This window comes from Anoplopoma fimbria, chromosome 2 (assembly GCF_027596085.1).
Source record: "Anoplopoma fimbria isolate UVic2021 breed Golden Eagle Sablefish chromosome 2, Afim_UVic_2022, whole genome shotgun sequence".
Classification (NCBI taxonomy): Eukaryota; Metazoa; Chordata; class Actinopteri; order Perciformes; family Anoplopomatidae; genus Anoplopoma; species Anoplopoma fimbria.
The window spans coordinates 7,572,193-7,591,447 of record NC_072450.1 but is presented as its reverse complement, the minus strand read 5'-3'; the positions used below and the strand labels follow the sequence as shown (position 1 = coordinate 7,591,447).

Sequence of the window (19,255 nt, the reverse complement as noted above, 5' to 3'; positions counted from 1 at the left end):
CCGTTGCTCTCTGATAACACCTTTTGTTTAAATGCTACTAAACTTTTTATTGTAGTCCGACCGATACAGGATGTTTGACGCTGATAAAGTTCCCTTAAAATAGCAACTAGGCCATGCGTACAGTTGTAAAATAAATGGGTCACTTCTCTTTGAAGGACAAACTATAAAAAACACATCTTTGGCATTTCTGTAATTCATTTATCGGTTGACATATAGTCATCACAGATATCTGCAATGAGCTAATATCGGCCCTTAACATAGTAAGATAGCAGCTTTGAGTGCTGTCAGTCGGCATTTGCAACCTTGCTTTTTACAAATGGAACATTTCTACTAGAGCCCGACCGATATAGGACTTTTAAGGCCGATACCGATACGAATATTTTGTGATTTAAAAAGCCGATATGCCGATATATCGGCCGATATAAAAAAAAATTACCCTAACATTGGTTATTTGTAGTTATTTATGAGTCCTCACTAAAATAATAAGGTAATGCAGTTTAAAAATAAACTTTATTTTATTGTTTTATTGGCACAACAGAAAAGAACATCAAAATATATTAAAGTTCTGATGAATAAAGTGCTTAGAACAAAAACACAATAACAAGTATCAATAGACTTGGTAAGCTTCTTAAATATAACTTTGAACAAGACTGGAAAAAAATGCATACTTGGACACAGAGCAAAAGAGTCTGAAGCAGCATTTTACATAAAGTAGGTTTACTCACTGTTTAGTTTGCTAAATTTAGTCTCCTTTTTGACGAATTAATTTGGACTAATACATGTTATAAGAGGAATAGAGCAGCGTTACGTGTGTGTGGTAAAAGCGTGTGCGCATGCTGCGCATCTCGTTACCCATCCCATTTAGCGACCGCGCAAGAAAGACGTTTCCAAAAAAAAAGACGTTTTCCAAATAACGGGCCGGGGAGAGATGATACGTCTCATTGCTGTAATGCTATTAAAGAAATACATCTTCAGTCACATTGTCAAGAGTTAAACCGACAGTCAGTCAACTATACTGTAACAATTAATGTTGGCTAAATCCATTTCACTCTCATCTAACACGTAACAACAGCAAAACTGGACATGGTAGTCATGAATTAAGTCATGCTTATCGACTTTAGAGAATTGATGGGGATGTTATTTTAATTGTTATTCAAGCAATGTATGTCTCGTGACAGTTGCCAACTTACCATGAACGCACTTGCACACATGAACAACACAACACCGATGATCTCCGTCGATCTCCGTCATTCACTCTGCCTGAATCAGCGGGTTTGGGACGTTAGAGCGCCCCCTGGTGGACAAACTATGCAACGCCAATACTTTATTTTTATTTTTTTTATATTCATTTATCGGCCATTATTTTGCCGATACCGAATAGTTTGATAAATGCCTAATATCGGCCGATAATATCGGCCCGCCGATAATATCGGCCCGCCGATATATCGGTCGGGCTCTAATTTCTACCACAGTTGTTATTTAATTGCGTCAGAAATAGGGATGCTCCGATCCTGATATTGGGCCGATACTGACTCGGGGTGAGGGAGCTAACAACGACTATTTTTGTCCAAAATTAAATGTCTACGGATATTTTATTTTACAAAGTTAAGAAAGCAATGTTTAAGTCAAGCCTGACGTGGCCTTACACATGAAAGAATGATGCCAGTCCCTTCCACTCAGTAACTCGTACAGTGAAATAGGCACCGGTATCTGATCGGTGCTCTGGACTCTGTACTGTTTAAATGTTTCTATTTTCCCAACACTGAAAACATGCTGTAAAAACCAACCAACCATGTGGATTTAACAACCTTTTTTTTGTTATATTTTAAGAAAATACAAAATAACATCTACAATCCTGGAAGTAATTAAACCTAAACACTTAATGCCTTCTAAAAACAACAGCTGTTGATGATGGATCTTCCATTTGCTGGCCTTCTTACTGCGGGGTGGTGTACTTTTCCTATTCCGTCGGCCAAATGTAGACTGTGCAGCGTCATACTGATATTTCCAGAGTCTGAGAGGAAAAACACATTTTTTTCCACTCTCTAAAACAATAAAATGCAAATGTGAGGTCAGTTCAAGAGCAAGGGTCTTGTTTCAGACTCAATCGTTTTTAACAGTCATACAGAACATGGAATACCATTTCTCCAACTACAGTAGCTTAATAAGATAAGTAATTCAGGCTCTTAGAGTATTAAATCAGTATTGAGTGAAGGGGAGCACAGGAAGGTCGTCAGGGAAACAAAAATAGGCATGATGAGAAAACTGCACAGACAATGCCCTACTTGTATGTTGAGTATAGGAAAAGGAGTAATGGTTTTCCTTTAATGCTCCTCATATTTGGTTGTAAAACACTTTGATATCTGTAATTTTTTTTACATGTAATCATGCAGTGGTTTTATTACGTACTGAGGACTATCATTAAAACCTTCACTGCAATTATGGTTTTGACTCAGACTGACCTGGTTGACTCCCACATTCACAGGCTGTACAAATCTGTATGTAGACACTTTCCTTTGTTAAGAAACAAGAAAACTCACATGGTTGGATATATAAAATACTCTGATCTCCAAGAGATTCAGCCCACCAAGATAATTTAGTTCACATGTGCATGAGCCAGAGTAAAAGTTTGGCTTGAGGGTAAATGGCGGAGTTACCAAACACAAAGTGTTGTAAAGAAACCAGCCGTGGAAACGCCGAGTCGGAGACAGACAACCGGTTTAGAAGCAGGTGTTTCAGGATCAGCTGACATGACCGTCTCATCGGCTACGTCTGGACCCGCGAAACAGGAAATACTGTGTCCAAAAAAAAAAAAAAAAAAAAGTTGTCCACTATGTTTTCTACTTATTGCAGGAATTGCATTTGTGCTTTCTAACAAAAAGTGGTAAAAACAGGGTGTTGTGCACACTATGGAGTCTGCCCACTCCACACCACTCCCCACTGTGTGTCCGTCTGGGATTGTCTAAAATGTCACATGTCTTGTTGTATTGCATTGCTGAAAACCCAATCCTTTTAATGATTTCTTTTTTCCTGTGCTGCATGGTCCAAATCTGGCTCTGTCACTCTTTCACCACAGCCCAAATTGATTTAGTTATTTGGGGTTTTGGTTCCTTGATGTTTACATGTTTAACTGAGCGTGCTGCATGGAATAAGCACAAATTTGTATGTGGCGCCGTAGTCAGCTGTGTTTCCATTGTGGTTTATGTTTGACTCCATTGTTTGCTTCCAAAGTTGGCTGCTTGAGAAGTCCTGATTGCCAATTTTTTCCAAAACTCTTTCGTCATGGTTTGTGTGTCTGACTGAGAGTTAATTTAGTTAACTACTACTGTTTTTTATCACCAAGTCGCGAAACAAAACCGCTTGTACCTACTTAAAAAGAGACTTAAAAGATAAATATGATTCATGAAGCATCTTTTGCGAAGGGTGAAATAGAGAAGTATTAACAACGCCATGATGGTGTTGTTATGTTGAAGCCCCCTGAGCCACACTTCCTGTCTCACCCAAAGCTGCTGTCATTGTCCTGGGAGTGGACACAGGAAGTTGAACTCTCCATGGCGACAACAGAGGAGTGGTGCTGTTTACTCCCACAGTTTCTAGTAATTCTTTTCATAGAAGCCCCCCAGTTGCATTACATAGTCATCATTAACTTAAATGGCTTTACCAGAGTGAGTCATAAGAGGAGTACATTGTGACTTTTTTTCATCAGGGTCCATTAGAATGAATCCAGCATTTACGAGCTTTTGACTTGACCTTGAACTTTCTAATTGTGCTTTTTGTGTCGGAACGTAAAGTTACATTGAAACTTTGACTGAAACTGGTTGGAGTAACAACATTTGCTACAATGTTCCTTTTTCCGTGAATGCTTGTAATGATAAAATACTGAGTCAGTGAAAATAATTGCTTCAGGAATTGCAGAGATATCAGAGCACACAGTAGCATGCAATGTCAATTTTTTTCCTACAATGTTGTCCTTGGAACTGCTGCTGTACTCTGTATTAATTTCCTTCCTCTTCTTTCTCCCTCCACTCTCTCCAGTCCACCTCAGGCAATAACAATAATAGGTCCTGCACAGCACAGTTGGGCTTTTAATTTAGAGCACACACACACACACACACACACACACACACACACACACACACACACACACACACACACACACACACACACACACACACACACACACACACACACACACACACACACACACACACGGCACTTCCTCCAGTGTCATATTTTTCGTGTGGGTGGAATGCGGAGGGAGTTGGTGTAGGCCCGGCGCTTCATTCAGAGTGACCAGCCACAGTTATCCTCTGCTGTGTGCACAGGCGGCTCTAAGAGGCCTTCAGTCATTTTTAATTACGGCGTGGACAGTGATTCCAGCGTGGACTTGTTCCAGCGCCGCTCCGGCCTCACTGACTCAGGTGTCTTGGTAACTCACTTCCTGTGTGACCTAAAATACCAGCAGAATAAAGGCAAACACTTTGTAGTTTAGATTTGATTTTTATGACTCAAACTGAGTCAGCTATTTCTTGGTTTCCTGTCTCTTTAACTTTAATAATATCCTGTTTCACTCTGATGAGCAGTGGTTTGTTTGTTTAATGAATACGTATTTTGTTATAAACCTAGATATTGAATTTGAACTGGAGCTTAAATACTAAATAATAAGGATTTTAAGGACCATACCTGTGTTTTGGAAAGTTTTAGCTAATCCTGGATGGTTTACAGTTATGAAATACATGCCGTCCAATTTACTGTCCAGTGTATTTCTCATACATTTAGAGGTATTTCTGTTTGACAATTGATCAATAGACTTTCGTTGGTTAAACCTTTTTTATTTTAGAATTTTTGTTTCAGGAAATCATTCTGTTTTTCCACAACAGACCTCTCTCAACAAAACTCTATTTTTTGCAAATATATGAGCACAAACTGTTGAAAAAAAGGACTCAAATAAATAAAACATACAATCAATAAACAAAAAAAATATTTGATTTCAGCAAACACTACAAAAGTGTTCAACATCAATATAGTATAAAGACTCTTCAAATCAATCTGCACTTTAACTGTGTTTCCATGCAACAGTTACTTGAACTTGAAAAAAGAAATGCACTTACATGAACCTAGAATGAGCGCCAATAGATTTGAATGGAAACCAATGGGTACCTGGAAAGGTGGGAAACAAACTCGATAGCTTGGGCAGCAGAATGTAAAGTACGTGTTATTAGTGCTAGAACCAATTATTGTTTTATATATTGATTAATTAGTCAATTGTGTTGTCAATTTATTGATTTCAACAATTAAACATTTCAGGAAATAATGACAAATCCAATCAGCCCAATTCCTGCTTTTGTCTGACGAACAGTCCAAAACTCAAGGAAATTAAATTTACAATCTGATATGTAAAAGAAAAAAGCAGCAAACCCTTTATGTTAAGCTAATTCCTTCATAGATAATAGTCAATTATCAAAATATGTTAACGTGCTAAAGTAAGCAAATTCACCAGTATGGTCCTTTAAACAATGTGTCCTATATAATGTGGTTTGACATTACCTAAATAAAGAAAATGAAACGTGTGTTTGGTTTAAAAATTAAAACGCTGGTCAGTGAAATACATTCTGACCTTTTTGGTTGTATTAAGTTGATTTCTGTCTACATTGTGAAGTGGAGGGAGACGTCAGGTTTTCTTGACATTACTGCTAGTAAACTCTCAGCTCTGAAGCCAAAGACACAGATTGTCACTGAAATGGTGGAACAAACCATGTGTTGAAGAGCGGTAAAGATATACAGTGATGTCTCGTTATTCTGAAGCCAGGTTGTCACTCAGTGTTTCTCACTCTCACTTTGCCACAGATCAGATTTCAGAGTAACTAACATCCTCTTCTGTCCTCATCCGTCTGTCTCTCCGTCATTTTTGTCAACTTCTCACACTTTGCCGGCTCTCTGAATATTTCCGTCAGAGCTCATGTTCCACACCCCGGCCTCCACTTCCTACTCATTAGTAGTAGAAGAGAGACTTGAGTGCTGTGTGAATTGAGCGCAACATAACACGGAGGTAGTAAAGTTTGTTTCAGGCCCTGAAACCATGTTACTGCATGTCCTTCTGGGCTTCAACTGACAAGTGAATTCAGCAGTGACACTGTCACACGTCCACTCCCTTACCCTTTAATTTGAGTCATTCCTCTCTAATGGGTCATCAGAGCAGTAAATCTAGCTGAACTAGATATTAAGGGCTATGATGTGTTTCTTTCAGGTAGTTTTGCAGGAATTGTTTTAAGGTTGTCTTAAGAAGCTGTTTTTATTTAATTATTTGTTTGGCCAAATTGAAAACGATCATCGCACTTAAGTGTGGACATGAGTTGTGTGCATTTTAACCAGAGAGTGGTTCCTGCTTTTCAGATTTTTTTTTAAAGATATGAAGAGATGAATGTGTAACAATTTACAAGAAAAATACAATATCTGTGACCCCTCACATTTATATTTTGTCAAGATTTCAGTTTTGTTAATTGATGTCACAATCAAGTGTTATTTGTCCCAAATCCGAGTCGTTATTATAACTTTGTGTTTGAGAAAAAAATGTTGCTATTTATCGGTTTCCATCACTATCCTGGTTCAAAACTATTAAACGGATCATCTTAAATTTTGGTTCGATATCATAGCCTGACTGATGCTGGATTCTTGAGACATATACTGTGATTTTCAGGGAATTTAATACTTGACATATGAAAAGTATTTCGAGCCAGTAATTTTTTAAACGGTAAACATCTTGATACTTGTTTTATCATGACCAAGATATATTCTGATCAGGACATTATATTTGAAGTAAATGATGTAAAGGAGAGCCGCAACACTAGCAGTCTGAGGTGGACAAAACAAAGAAAAGTTCAGTTCAGAAAACATCAGGTTTTGATTTAATTTGCCCCGATACTGATCTTTAGGACTAGCTCATGACATGTCTATTTTTGTTGTTAAATATCAGAGGAAGTTAATAAATAGTCCTTTTTAAAAGAACTAAATATGTTTTCTCAGTGAGTTAACTTTAGTTACAGTTTAGTTTTCATCGTCACTTAAAAAAATCATCTGAAGAATTAGAACTGCTTTCAGTCACTTTGAGCATTGGTAAGCTGCTCTGATAAAGTCTTACTGGTGCTGAAAAGAAAAGTCCAGGTTCTGGAGCAGTGAGCACCGTCTACACATTTGAGCTTTGAGGAAGCATTTGCATGTCTTAACTGCAATTTTAACAAAACCCCAAAACCGAAATGTTAAAGACGCTGACTACAGCATTGGCATCCTGCACTCTTTTTCCATTGACCCAAATTAGCGTCAAACATGGTCATTCACCATTGACTTAAATACAGGGAGAAGTTGCCGTTGGCTGCCGAGCCATATCCTCATGTTACAGTCAATTTACGTCTAGGAAGGAAAGTTAACCTCTGTCAAACTTGGGGATGCCTTTATCCAGTAATGGTTTTCACACTTGAAATGGTGTTAACAGCAAATTGATTGCTAACTGTAAGTAATGTCCTCACCTGCATTAGGAGCTACAAAATAAAACTAAACAATCATCTATGAGCTTTACCTTTCTGCTATTTGTCCAGGTTTTTGTTTTATTTTCATTATTAATTAATTAGCTGATTATTCTTACACATCAGAGGATGGGTGTCCAAGGTGGCATCAAAAAATGACGAGGCCTCGTCATGCCAGAAAATGGCACATTACAATAAATCTGTGTGTCTTAGGCTTTATGGGGACAACTTGCAGGGCTAGTCTCTCTTTTTTTCCTTTGTAATATTACATGTTCTTCTCCGTGGCATTTTGTTTTAAGGATCTTTTCATTTTATAAAACGTTTTAATGTAGATTTGGGAAAAGCTCTCCAAGAATAACGCGCTCTCTAACGGACAGTTAGCAAGAAACTGTTACCTGCAAATATTTGGTTTTTCTTGATAAAGTCTCAAAACTATTAAAAAATGGTGATTAATTGGAACTAATTGGCAAACTGTTTCACTTTGCAGCTTTCTGTTTCCACTGCTATCGTCATTTTACCAATCTGGTATCTATATATATATATATATATATATTCTAAACTATATTTATATATACATATTCCACCTACATCATGTGCAGAAAGTATCCTGTGACAACCTTTCCATATTCATTCAAGCATCCTTGCACTCTTTACCATTTAATTGTCATTGTTTTTGTGTTTCTATAAATATACTTTTGCATATATATTTATGTGTAAATAGTAGTTAAATGTTTATGCTTACACTTTTTCTTCGTAGTTGTCCTTGTTTTTATTTGTTTTGTTTATTTGCCTATTTCGGTGTATGTACGTTGAGAGCAACGAAAAAAACAGAGTCAAATTCTTAGTATGCATACACATACATGGCCAATAAAGCGGATGATTACTACCCTAATGGAGCCCAAACAAGTCGGAGGATTGTAGCTCTCTGCTTGACAAGGTCAAAGCTGTTCTCTGTGAGCTACAGCGTTGCCTCCAGGCTGAAGGTGAACTGTTTCTGTGGGACACCGCAGAGGCCGAGTTGTGTTACACATTGATACATTTAGGTGAAGAGAATGGTGACCTCTAGATATGTGTATGCGGTGTGTGCATTAGTTGGGCATGTTGGTGCTCGCATGTCACGTCCACCGCCATCATCAATCAGCTGACCTCTCTGTTTCTTTCATACAGCTGGGGCTTCTCCTCCTGCACTCTAAAGTAATGACCTCAATATATGGTGGATAGACACAGACATGCTGTTCACATGTGGAAAAAAACTGCATCTATGTTAGATTTTCACTCTGATTTGGAAAGTTACAGTATTACTCTTTATGATCACTTAGATCATGCTTTAGTATAGTCAAATACACGTTTAATTGTTGTTATTGATATCTTTTTTTGCTGCTGTTGACTCTTTTGTTGCTGCTGCACTGAACCGAAATCCCCATTTTTATGCTTGTGAAGTTTTCAAACATAAAATACAGATGAATGACCACATCCATATTGTTGGATTGGCTTATATTGACATTAAAAACAATTGATTACAAGTTAACCTTTTAACCAGGTATAAAACACAGTGTTTCATTGCAAGTCACAGAGGTAAAAATGCCAGATAAAACAAGTAACATACTATTCAAACCAAATCACATATTTCTAAGCCACGCATGATGATTTGGAGAATATTTAGTTCTTCAGATATTTTCTTGTTCACTATGTTTACGAGAGTACATGATACTGTTTAATACATTTTTACCAGACACCTATGGAGACTCTAAGTTTAAGCTTTAACCAGGCATATGCTGTGTGTTTTTATTAATTTTGAACGTTGTGTTAACTCACACTAGATGTTTTAAACCACCAGAACCTACTGCTTTTATTCAAACTGGATGTCCGTGTCCTCAACAGTGTTGACAAAAAAGATAAAGGCAGATTTACTTTGTGCAATTCTTTTAAGGACTTAAAAATGATCCGAAACAAAAAGAAAAATATGGAGCCGCAGTTTGCTAGAGTTCTCGACACAGTATAATACAAGACTACAGTTTGAGCGACAGCATGTAAACTACTACTCTAATAATATTAAAGCAAGTTCACAACAGCTTATAAAGGATCTTTTCACAGCGTTCAGGATGGAAATCAGACCATTGAACTGCTCAGACAGGTGACCAAAACTTCGGACATGTCAGAAATCCAACCAATCCTCCATTTAGGCAACAATCGTTACTCCTTAGACGTTACGCCAAACAACAACTGAATCTGGCTGTAATTCGGCCTGATTCTAAAATAAATCGGCAAAAAAATCTGTCTCAGTCCGTACCGTGTTTGCCGGCTTTTAAACACCTGCTCCCAACATGTCTTTGTATACAACACTATGTGATGTGTAAGATCTTTACAGGAAATGCTGCGGGCGTCTCGCATAGCTTAATGTTGTTTGTAACACTTTAGTTATATCCTCCATATGACAATCAAAGCACAGTCTTTATGACTGCCTTGTACTGTATACGTTTTATGTCTGAAGGGCAATTTCCTCAGCCTGTAACAGTGAGGGGGGTTGGGCCTGTTTGTGAAGGCAGCGTGAGCCTATTAAAAGCAAGGAAATGAGTTTCTGTGTGGTATTTATATTGCATAACGTAGTCTGCCTCTCTGTTCCTTATCTGTGTCTCATCTTTGCTGTAATGTCGTGCCATAATTAGCACCTTCTTTCACACATGTGAGACACCAATAAAGTTAGCACACCTTTTTGTTATCGAGTATTGCAAAGTACTTTCCAAATAAACTTACGGGTTAGCTAATTTACCGTCAGCAATACAAACTTCAAACCTATTACATTCAACAACATTACCATCATATAAAATGTATACCAAACGTAATGACGGCAAACTTTTCTGTAGGATTTTAAATCATGCTTCTCCATCATACTTTTTATATTACTAATGTCAATATCTCTCTTATCTAATGGTGGATATTAAAACCGAATCTTAAGAAATTATTGTGGCACAAGCTCAAGTTGTCCGTCAAATTCAATGAAAATCTCTTTCAGCTTTGTTGTGCTGTTGGAGAAAACAAAAGGGCGTGAAATGATATAATAATAAGTACAATTCATAGTAATACAACTGGTAAATACAAGATGGCACGCCTGTTTTTATATAATTATAAACACACCCAGTGAAACCTTTACTGGCCTTTAGCTCCGCTAGGAAGCAATGATACCTACATTTAAGGTTTAACAGATGAAGTATCCAAATAACATCAACATAGAACATTATTATCATTTTCTGTTGTTTCCTAACAATGAAAACAACACTGTGACGTTAAGCTAATAAACATAGCAGCTAAATTTGGCACCGCGGAGCTGTCAGATTCACGGATGAAACCTTAACAAAACGTGTAAACAAGATATGAGAGTTCACAATCCAGTGCCAACTCACACACCTTTGTGTAACTCATACAAACTCCCAGTGTCTAAAGGCACAATAAAGAGCCATCTAGACATTATGAGCTTTGAATACACAAGCTCATCCCTGAAGACGGTGACACACACACACACACACACACACACACACACACACACACACACACACACACACACACACACACACACACACACACACACACACACACACTGCTTTTCAGAAAGATGATTTCACAGCGTAGAAAGCTGACCAAACTTGATCCTTCAGTCCTCAGCAACAATGGCAGCCATTGAAGAGACTGACTCACATGGTTGAAACTCTCCTTGGCTTCTTCCAAACAGACAATGTTCGGATTACAGAAAGAATGCACAGAGCGCCATTTTCTTCTACTTGTTGTATATCTGTCCATAAATCACATTGGAGGTGTGAATCTTTACCGGCCTCACGATTCAATTATGATTCACCTGTCAACAATTTGAATGCAATACCTGATCTGAACTTCCTTTTTATGTAGACCGTGAAAGCTTGCACAAGAGAAACTTGCACAATGAGCTGAAATGACAAACAAATCCAAGATTATGTTCTGAGAATTAAAACACCTCACCAATATTCAGACCAACAAAAATAAAAAATATATAATGTTGATGGTAAAAAAAAACAGCACTTCACCCAGATGTTTTGATGTCATAGCTTGAAAATCGGTCCATTTGTTAAATGCTTTTTGTTTTATTAAATCTACCGCACTTGAAATGTAAGTGGGACACACTTTTTTTGTATTCCTGAATACAACACACCATTGTTTCCATGTTTCGCTCCTGTACAGGTCGTTTTAAGCCACTGATCCAAGTACAGATACATTCCAACATTACTCTTTACATTAGTGAACTGAGAAAACATTTGACTTAAATTTGAACTCAAAGCAAAAACTTGTGTGTTGTTTTTTTTAAAAATATATTTAGCATTTCCTTTACTGTCCATATCTTCGTAGAGATTGGGTCAGTCAGTCCTGGTCCACTATGTCTCGGGGAAAGTACCGTCAAACAGATTCCAGGTCAGATTACCTGGCTGCGATTCCTAATCTCTGAGCATTCAGGTGAAGTAACCAGATCTGTTTCTGGTTCAGTTGTTTGAGGAGGACAGAAATGAAGAAGAGGCCCAGCCAGCAGGTTTCTTCCAGCTGTGGTCCCCCCCCTCCTTTGCTTTGTCACTTCCTCCAGGGCACAAACCTCGCTTATCTACAACAAGCATTTTTTCTTTTAAAGTTACCGTGTCGACGCACACGCACAGCGCTCAGGTGAAATGACATCATGCCTCAAACATTCTCTCTTCTTCTTCTTTGCTCACTCCGTTGCTGTTTGCTTGTTCGGTCTTACAGGTCATCACTGCACAATGTGATGCTGTCTACGAAGGGTGTGAATGTGAATCTATACTGTGTTGGAACAGAATACTTTGTTTACCAGTTTAAAAAAGTGCAACAAATGTGATTATGTGTGAAAGTTTTTAGTATCACACTATGTGCATCTTGTCCTTTTCTTATCCTTTGTTGCAGTCCAGAGAACAATGCTGGTGTAGAACACGTAGGCCTGAACAGTGAATAGTTTACATGTTATCTGAGAAGATATTTTCCTCTTGGACACAAGAGTAACAAACTTTCACAAAGAAAGTTTTTGTGTTTCACTTGGACAACAACTGAACTTGTGGGTTGGTTTCACTGACCAGTTGGTTGCTATGGGCCTGCCGATAACATGGAACAACGTGGTAGTGTATTGTTTTTTATCTTGATGACATATTAGAGGTTTAACCACAATGAAACAATGAGACGATTATCATTATTTTATCATCATGCTGAGGCTTCATCTCTCATTTGTTCTCATGCTTCCCTGTCAATCAACGGTCATCCTATCTGAAGGGTCTTTAAACTAAGTTAGCTACTTTATTAGAATCTTTATCTGTGGACGACATATAAACAGCAGAATGTGCCAAAACCTTTTCTTTCCAGTTCCTCATTCTCAACTCGTTTTACTCCCTTGTTTTTAGGGTTTTAACGTTTTTCAAAGTACGATAACCATCTCGGAAAATATCATGGTAGACTGTATAACATTAAATAACTGAAAACAGAAGCATGTTAGTTTACATGTTAGCAGAACTGGCATGTAAAGTTAGCTTCTAAATTAAATAACGACAGCTGTGAGCTATTACTTTAACATCCTATAATTATGAACAATTAACAAATACTTTAGGTGCAGACTATTTCTGATTGTACATTTTATTTTGCACATACTCAGTTTTTTGAAGTACCACAGATAAGCAAATGTAGACTGTATGATAAAAGTAAGTTTTAATACTGAGGTGTACTTTGATACCGATATATCAGTTACAACCTACTCATTCAATACACAGGTAATTGGTTGTGAACATAATAAGTAATTCCATACACTGTGATGTATTTTAACCCAGGCATCATTTCTTTCCTAGTTCAGAGAAAAGGCTTGTAATACACATCTATAAACGTACATTTTTTCACGTTAAGATCAGGAGAGTGAAAGTGAAATAAAAACACTAGTTTCTGTGACGCCTCTCTCGTGTCATTGCAGTCTATGCACCTACCTGACTTCTATCCCACCACTGTGGCTCCCTACAGTCACCACAATGTACTTGTACAGTAGATTAAAATACAATTTGTAATATCTTTCCTGATTTAAATTAAGTAAACATCCGTTATCTAACCAGCTCAGCATGGTAGCTGCTTTGTCCTTCCTTGTAATATTATCCTTTTCAAAACCGATCTGCCAAATATTCATCAACAAGGATTAAATAAACACTTGTGCGGCTGGTCTGTTTGTCTGTTGTCAGAGGGCCAGATCAGACCATTTCATTTTTCTACCAGGTGATCTGTATTTGTAGGTAACAGCACCTGCTGCACTGGTGACGCTTTTATTGCCCTGAATTTATTTAGTACCGTTTAATTTATGTCTTCAAACAGCCTGTCATTTGTTATAAGTACTATCTTTAATCTTTTAAAATTTGTGTGGTAAATTTCTGAATAATAACAGGCTGATTGAGCAAAAGCAGAGTTAGTGTTTTACAACTGTATGACTTTACTATCCAAATAAATTGCTTAGGTTTTTTTATGATTCATTTTATAATTTAATTATGTGGTTGATGAAGTTGTAAAGATATCTAAAGCAAGGGAGCAGTGGAGATGGTTTTTACTGGGAGATGTGATTCAGTGTTTTCCTGAGAGAGACGTGCGTTAGTTGGTTGTCCTCGTGTGATTGTAAACAGAGAAGCAGCCAGCATGGCCACAACCCTAAATCCCCCCTCCCTCCCTATCCTTTAAGCAGAGCTGACCATCTGTTCCAGGCGCCGGGCCCTAACTCAGTGCTCAACACACACACACACACACACACACACACACACACACACACACACACACACACACACACACACACACACACACACACACACACACACACACACACACACACACACACACACACACACACACACACACACACACACAGTACAAACACAAACATTCACAGTCGGTTAATACCTGTCATTGGCTTGGCTGTGTGTATGGATATGAGCTAAATGCAGTTGGATTGAACGTTTTGTTCGAGGTTAAAGGTCATATGAGTGTGTTTTTGTCTCACGCGGGTGTGTGTGTGTGTCTGTATTTGGAAAGAGGAGAGGATCTGTTAAAATGTTTTTGAGCGCCTCATGGTCATACCAAAGTTGCTGAGGAGACACATGGCAGGAGAGGTTGGACATGGGGCGACAGGAAGTGACCAGGGGGGCAGGAGCCCTTTGTGCTCCACACCGCACACCAACTAAACGTGTCCCTGTTCCATTTCCTGTTTGCACTTGCTGCTCATGCAATTCATGCTTTTTTTTTGTTTGGTTTGGCCTTTTACCCATTTATACCTGGTGGTATGCAAACATTTCCAGAACAATTGAGATACTGATTGGAGCTGCAATACTGTAGAAAATTCATCTGAATGGACATTTCTTTGTTCCAGCTTGTGAGCATTTGATCCTTTTCTGTGTCATACATGAAAATTAACTTAATATCTTTAGGTTATTGTTTTGTCTGTTGTTCAGGCAAAACAATACATATGACAGAACAACTTCTGGCTGTATGAAATTACAGAATACATGGAAAATTAAGTAACGCAGTACGTCGCTTTTCTTTTCTCTTACCTGCTAGAAAAAATCCAGAGCTGATAGCAACAAGTTGAAGCTCATTCGCCTGCTTTGAAACTCGGTTTCTTAAGGAGAAGTCGAGAGACAAGTTAAAGGAAAGTGGGTACAATAAAGACAAATTACAACGCGTCACATACTAACTCCTGGAATGCATTTAACATTTCAGACTGATGATACACTAGACTGCAATGCTATCTGGTTGAGATGAAAGGAATGCAACCGCAATTGCAATGAAGGATTCATCTGAGGACAACAGAAATAAACACAATGAACACAGTCATACACCCGCTGTGCTCAGCTGTGGCTTTTTAAGAGCCATCACGTATATTTAGCCTGTTTATTTGCAGTTTTGCAGACACACAACCATCTCATGCAATGCTGAATGTATGTTATCGTAGATGGCTATTAGGAACATTTTGCCCTATTTGCTAAATGCTTGCGTGTATTGTATGAAAATTCCAGTTCAGTTGTCCATTTAAAAATAACCTAATTGATTTATTCAGATGTGGTCTATGAAATGTTTTTGCTACAGAACTCTTACAGAGAGTTTTAGTCAGCAGCTCAGCCACTCGTCTCTCTCTCTTCGTGGCCTCTTCTCACCCCATGATGCCTCTCTTCTGTGTATTAAAGAGGGAACTTGTGAATGGCGTGATTGTGTCGTCTTCAGTAAAGAGGACGGCAGCTGCTGGTCTCGGCGTTGGCGAGAGCTTATGTGTGTGCTCGGGAGCGTGTGTGTGTGTGTGTGTGTGTGTGTGTTAATGGTAATCCTGTGGATCCAGATGACTTATCCTTTATCCTTTATGAGGGTGCATGTCGGGGGCTCCAGCTAAAATAATTTGGCCCTTTTTAGATTGCATAATAGCACATGAAGTCTCTGTGTCATAATCCGACAAATGTCTTAATCTGGTTGACTGCAGAGGGTTTTGCTCTGGATTAAAATCAGTTCAACAGTTGGTAGAAGTCCGCTTTTGTTGCAGTTTCAGATCATAGATGCGCAGCATCATCCCTGCTGTTTATTTGATGTTTAACCTGTGTTTTCGTTGTTAGTTTTAAACGTGATATTTAGATTTTAAACCAATCCTCAGTCTTCAGGGTATTGATGGATATTTGTGTCTTCCTCTTCTGCTTCACAGTGGTAATGTCTTGACTCGGCGACCTTTCCAGCCCAGTAAAGGACGTGCCAGTGCCGGCTGCTGCTAATGGGAACTCCTGCTCCGCCATGAGTGTTCGCGATGGCGTTGGTGGCGCCAGTGGCATGGGCACCCTGGGCCGGCGGCCGCGCTTCGAGAACTCCGAGTTCACCCTGCGCATCTACCCGGGCGCCCTGGCCGAGGGCACCATCTACTTACCGATCAGCGCCCGCAAGACCACCACAGCCGCCGAGGCCATCGAACGCGTCATTGAACGCCTGCAGCTGGACCGCACCAAGTGTTATGTTCTGGCCGAGGTGAAGGAGTTCGGTGGAGAAGAATGGGTGCTGAACCCCTGCGACTGTCCCGTGCAGAGGATGATGCTCTGGCCACGCGTTGCGTTAGAGCACCGCCCGCTATCTGGCGGCGAGGATTACCGATTCCTCCTCAGGCAGAAGAACCTGGACGGCTCCATTCACTATGGCGGCAGCCTCCAGATGTGGCTGCAGGTCACGGAGGAGCGGCGGCGCATGGTGGAGCGAGGACTGCTGCCACAGCCGGATTCTCAGGGGGACCACGCCGACCTGTGCCACCTGCCGGAGCTCAACGAGCGCTCGCTGCTGGACAACCTGCGCTCGCGCTTCCGCCAGGAAAAGATCTACACTTACGTTGGAAGCATCCTCATCGTCATTAACCCCTTCAAGTTCCTGCCCATCTACAACCCAAAGTATGTGAAGATGTACGATAATCACACACTGGGCAATTTGGAGCCACATATTTACGCCGTGGCGGACGTAGCGTACCACGCCATGCTGCAGAGAGAGAGAAATCAGTGCATTGTTATATCTGGGGAGAGCGGCTCTGGGAAGACGCAAAGCACCAACTTTCTCATTCATCACCTGACCGCTCTCAGCCAGAAGGGATTCGCCAGTGGAGTGGAGCAGATCATCTTGGGGGCCGGGCCAGTGCTAGAGGTAAGCAGAAAGCATTCTGGGATTCAATAAATGTGCATTTGTTGTACGCAAATGTGCTCTGTTGATGACGAAGTGAGCATTTGAGATGAAAGACCTGACCTTGAGTCAGACCAGAGTTGCAAAAATGACGACTTTAGACTTGACTGCAATGACACGACATTTAACTGAGATTAGACTCCCAAAAGACAAAAAGTGACTTGAAGGAAAGTAATTAGTGTTTTGAATCCATGCATCTTGAAGATTATAAAGCCCCTGAAGGAAAGTTGTGATATGTGATGGACTAAATAGATTTGAGTTGACTTGGGACTTGATCTGGAGATCTGAAGTTGCGAGCACATGGATATAATTGATTTCTTTAGAATACAAGCTTTATGTTAAAACATTAGTTGCTGCCTCTTATTAAAAAGCTCTAAAAGAAATTGCGTCTGTTCCCGACCTCATCACATCGGATCCTGTCTCAGATCCTTGTTGAGGCTTTTAGTTTTGAGTTGGCTGATGCGTAGAGATTCTTGAATTGAGACTGAAATGACTTGAGACTTGACTTGGATTTGAAATGACTTGAGACTTGACTTGGATTTGCTCCAAAAGACTGACAGTTCCTGCTGAGAATGCGGCGTGGTTGACATTGTTTTATAATTGGATTTACTACACAAGAAGATAACGATAACTATCTTGTGTAGTTATTGAAGTCATACCAACATGTGGGGGCTGATGTTTGCCTGTTTAAATGGATTGATTCCTGCGAGTTTCTGCCATTGTGTGTCTTTTAACATCAGTTACACAACGCTGCTCAGCCACATTTGTCTCTGTGGTCGACCCCGAGTCGTGTCTGCCCCCATACAGAGGTTTTATTGCACTTTGGGTCCAGCTGTGAGAGGATTATTATGTAGCACACACAGAGGAGCTCTCTATCTGCAAACAGCCAGTGACCCATCAGTGGTTATAGTATTATTCTTGTTTATGTGATTAAGCCCATTTGTTCTCTGCCGGGTGGAAAGATCGTCCAACCTCAGACCTCGCGGAGGCCCCGGCCAAAGGTTGTGAAGGAAACCGGTTGTTTTCATATCACTCAAGACATTCCACTCATATTCTTTTTCTTCTTCGAGGACCTGTCACTTTAACGCCCGCCCCGTCAAGAGGCTTTGACAGGTTCACAACCACACATTGTTTGCTCATTTGTCTTCAACTGAATTCCTGGCGGTTACACAACACCCTCTTACTGTATGCACAATGCTGCCAGTCAAGAAGTCAAATAACTGGTTGCTTATTGCCAAGATGACAACATGAAGGGGTGGGATCGATCACTGTCACGTCACCTGACCACCCGCTGTTCACTCTTGATTCACGTACAAAGAACAAGGGCAGTGTTCACAGTAAATGCATACTTTGCCTTCTGGTATTTCTTCATCTAGGTTGGGTCAGCCATTATGGTGGAATTGTGTTTAAAATCTACCCGCAAAATAATGTTTATCTTGGCTTTAAGGCCACTTTGTCAGAGGTGATGTCAGATTTAAATTGTAAATATCGCAGTCCAATTTATCACAGTTCCTCCCAATGTAATACAATGACGATCCCGCCATTGTTCCCAGTATCAATGTCAAGTTTAAACCGGCAGCTTGGAAGCCAAGTTCAAAGGTAACCGGCAAGACGACAATCTATGCAACAAGTAGCTCTCCGCTGTGTTTCATTGCCTTTCGGTTTAGCAAACACAGTCCTCAGGAATGCCATTCATTGGTGTGTCTCCGGGGTTAATGAGTAAGCGCGTTGGGTTAATCCTCAACGCTGCAACACGAGTGAGTAGTTTTGAGTGCAGAGGAGCAGCCTTTAATTGTTTGCACAGTAAGATGCGTATCTGCCCGCTGGTGATTGATGCCAAGACCGGAGCTGCTGTGCTACTGCAGAGAGAGAGAGAGAGGTAGAGATGGAGGAGGGGAGGAACGGCAGCCAACATTACCGCATAGGAAAACTTCATCTTCATTTTAGCTCTTCATTCAGGAAAGTAGACAAGCAGAACATAGGAGGAATGATAAATGCCGGTT

At 39.8% G+C, this 19,255-nt stretch overlaps 1 protein-coding gene across 1 annotated transcript in view; it reads left to right on the top strand.

The window, feature by feature from the left end:
• myo9aa (myosin IXAa) overlaps positions 1–19,255 on the top strand; it is a 112,068-nt gene that overhangs the window by 10,526 nt on the left and 82,287 nt on the right. The window contains 1 exon segment of the mRNA XM_054609584.1: positions 16,246–17,216. Within this exon segment, the coding sequence (XP_054465559.1) occupies positions 16,332–17,216 (885 nt within the window). The 5' untranslated portion in view covers positions 16,246–16,331.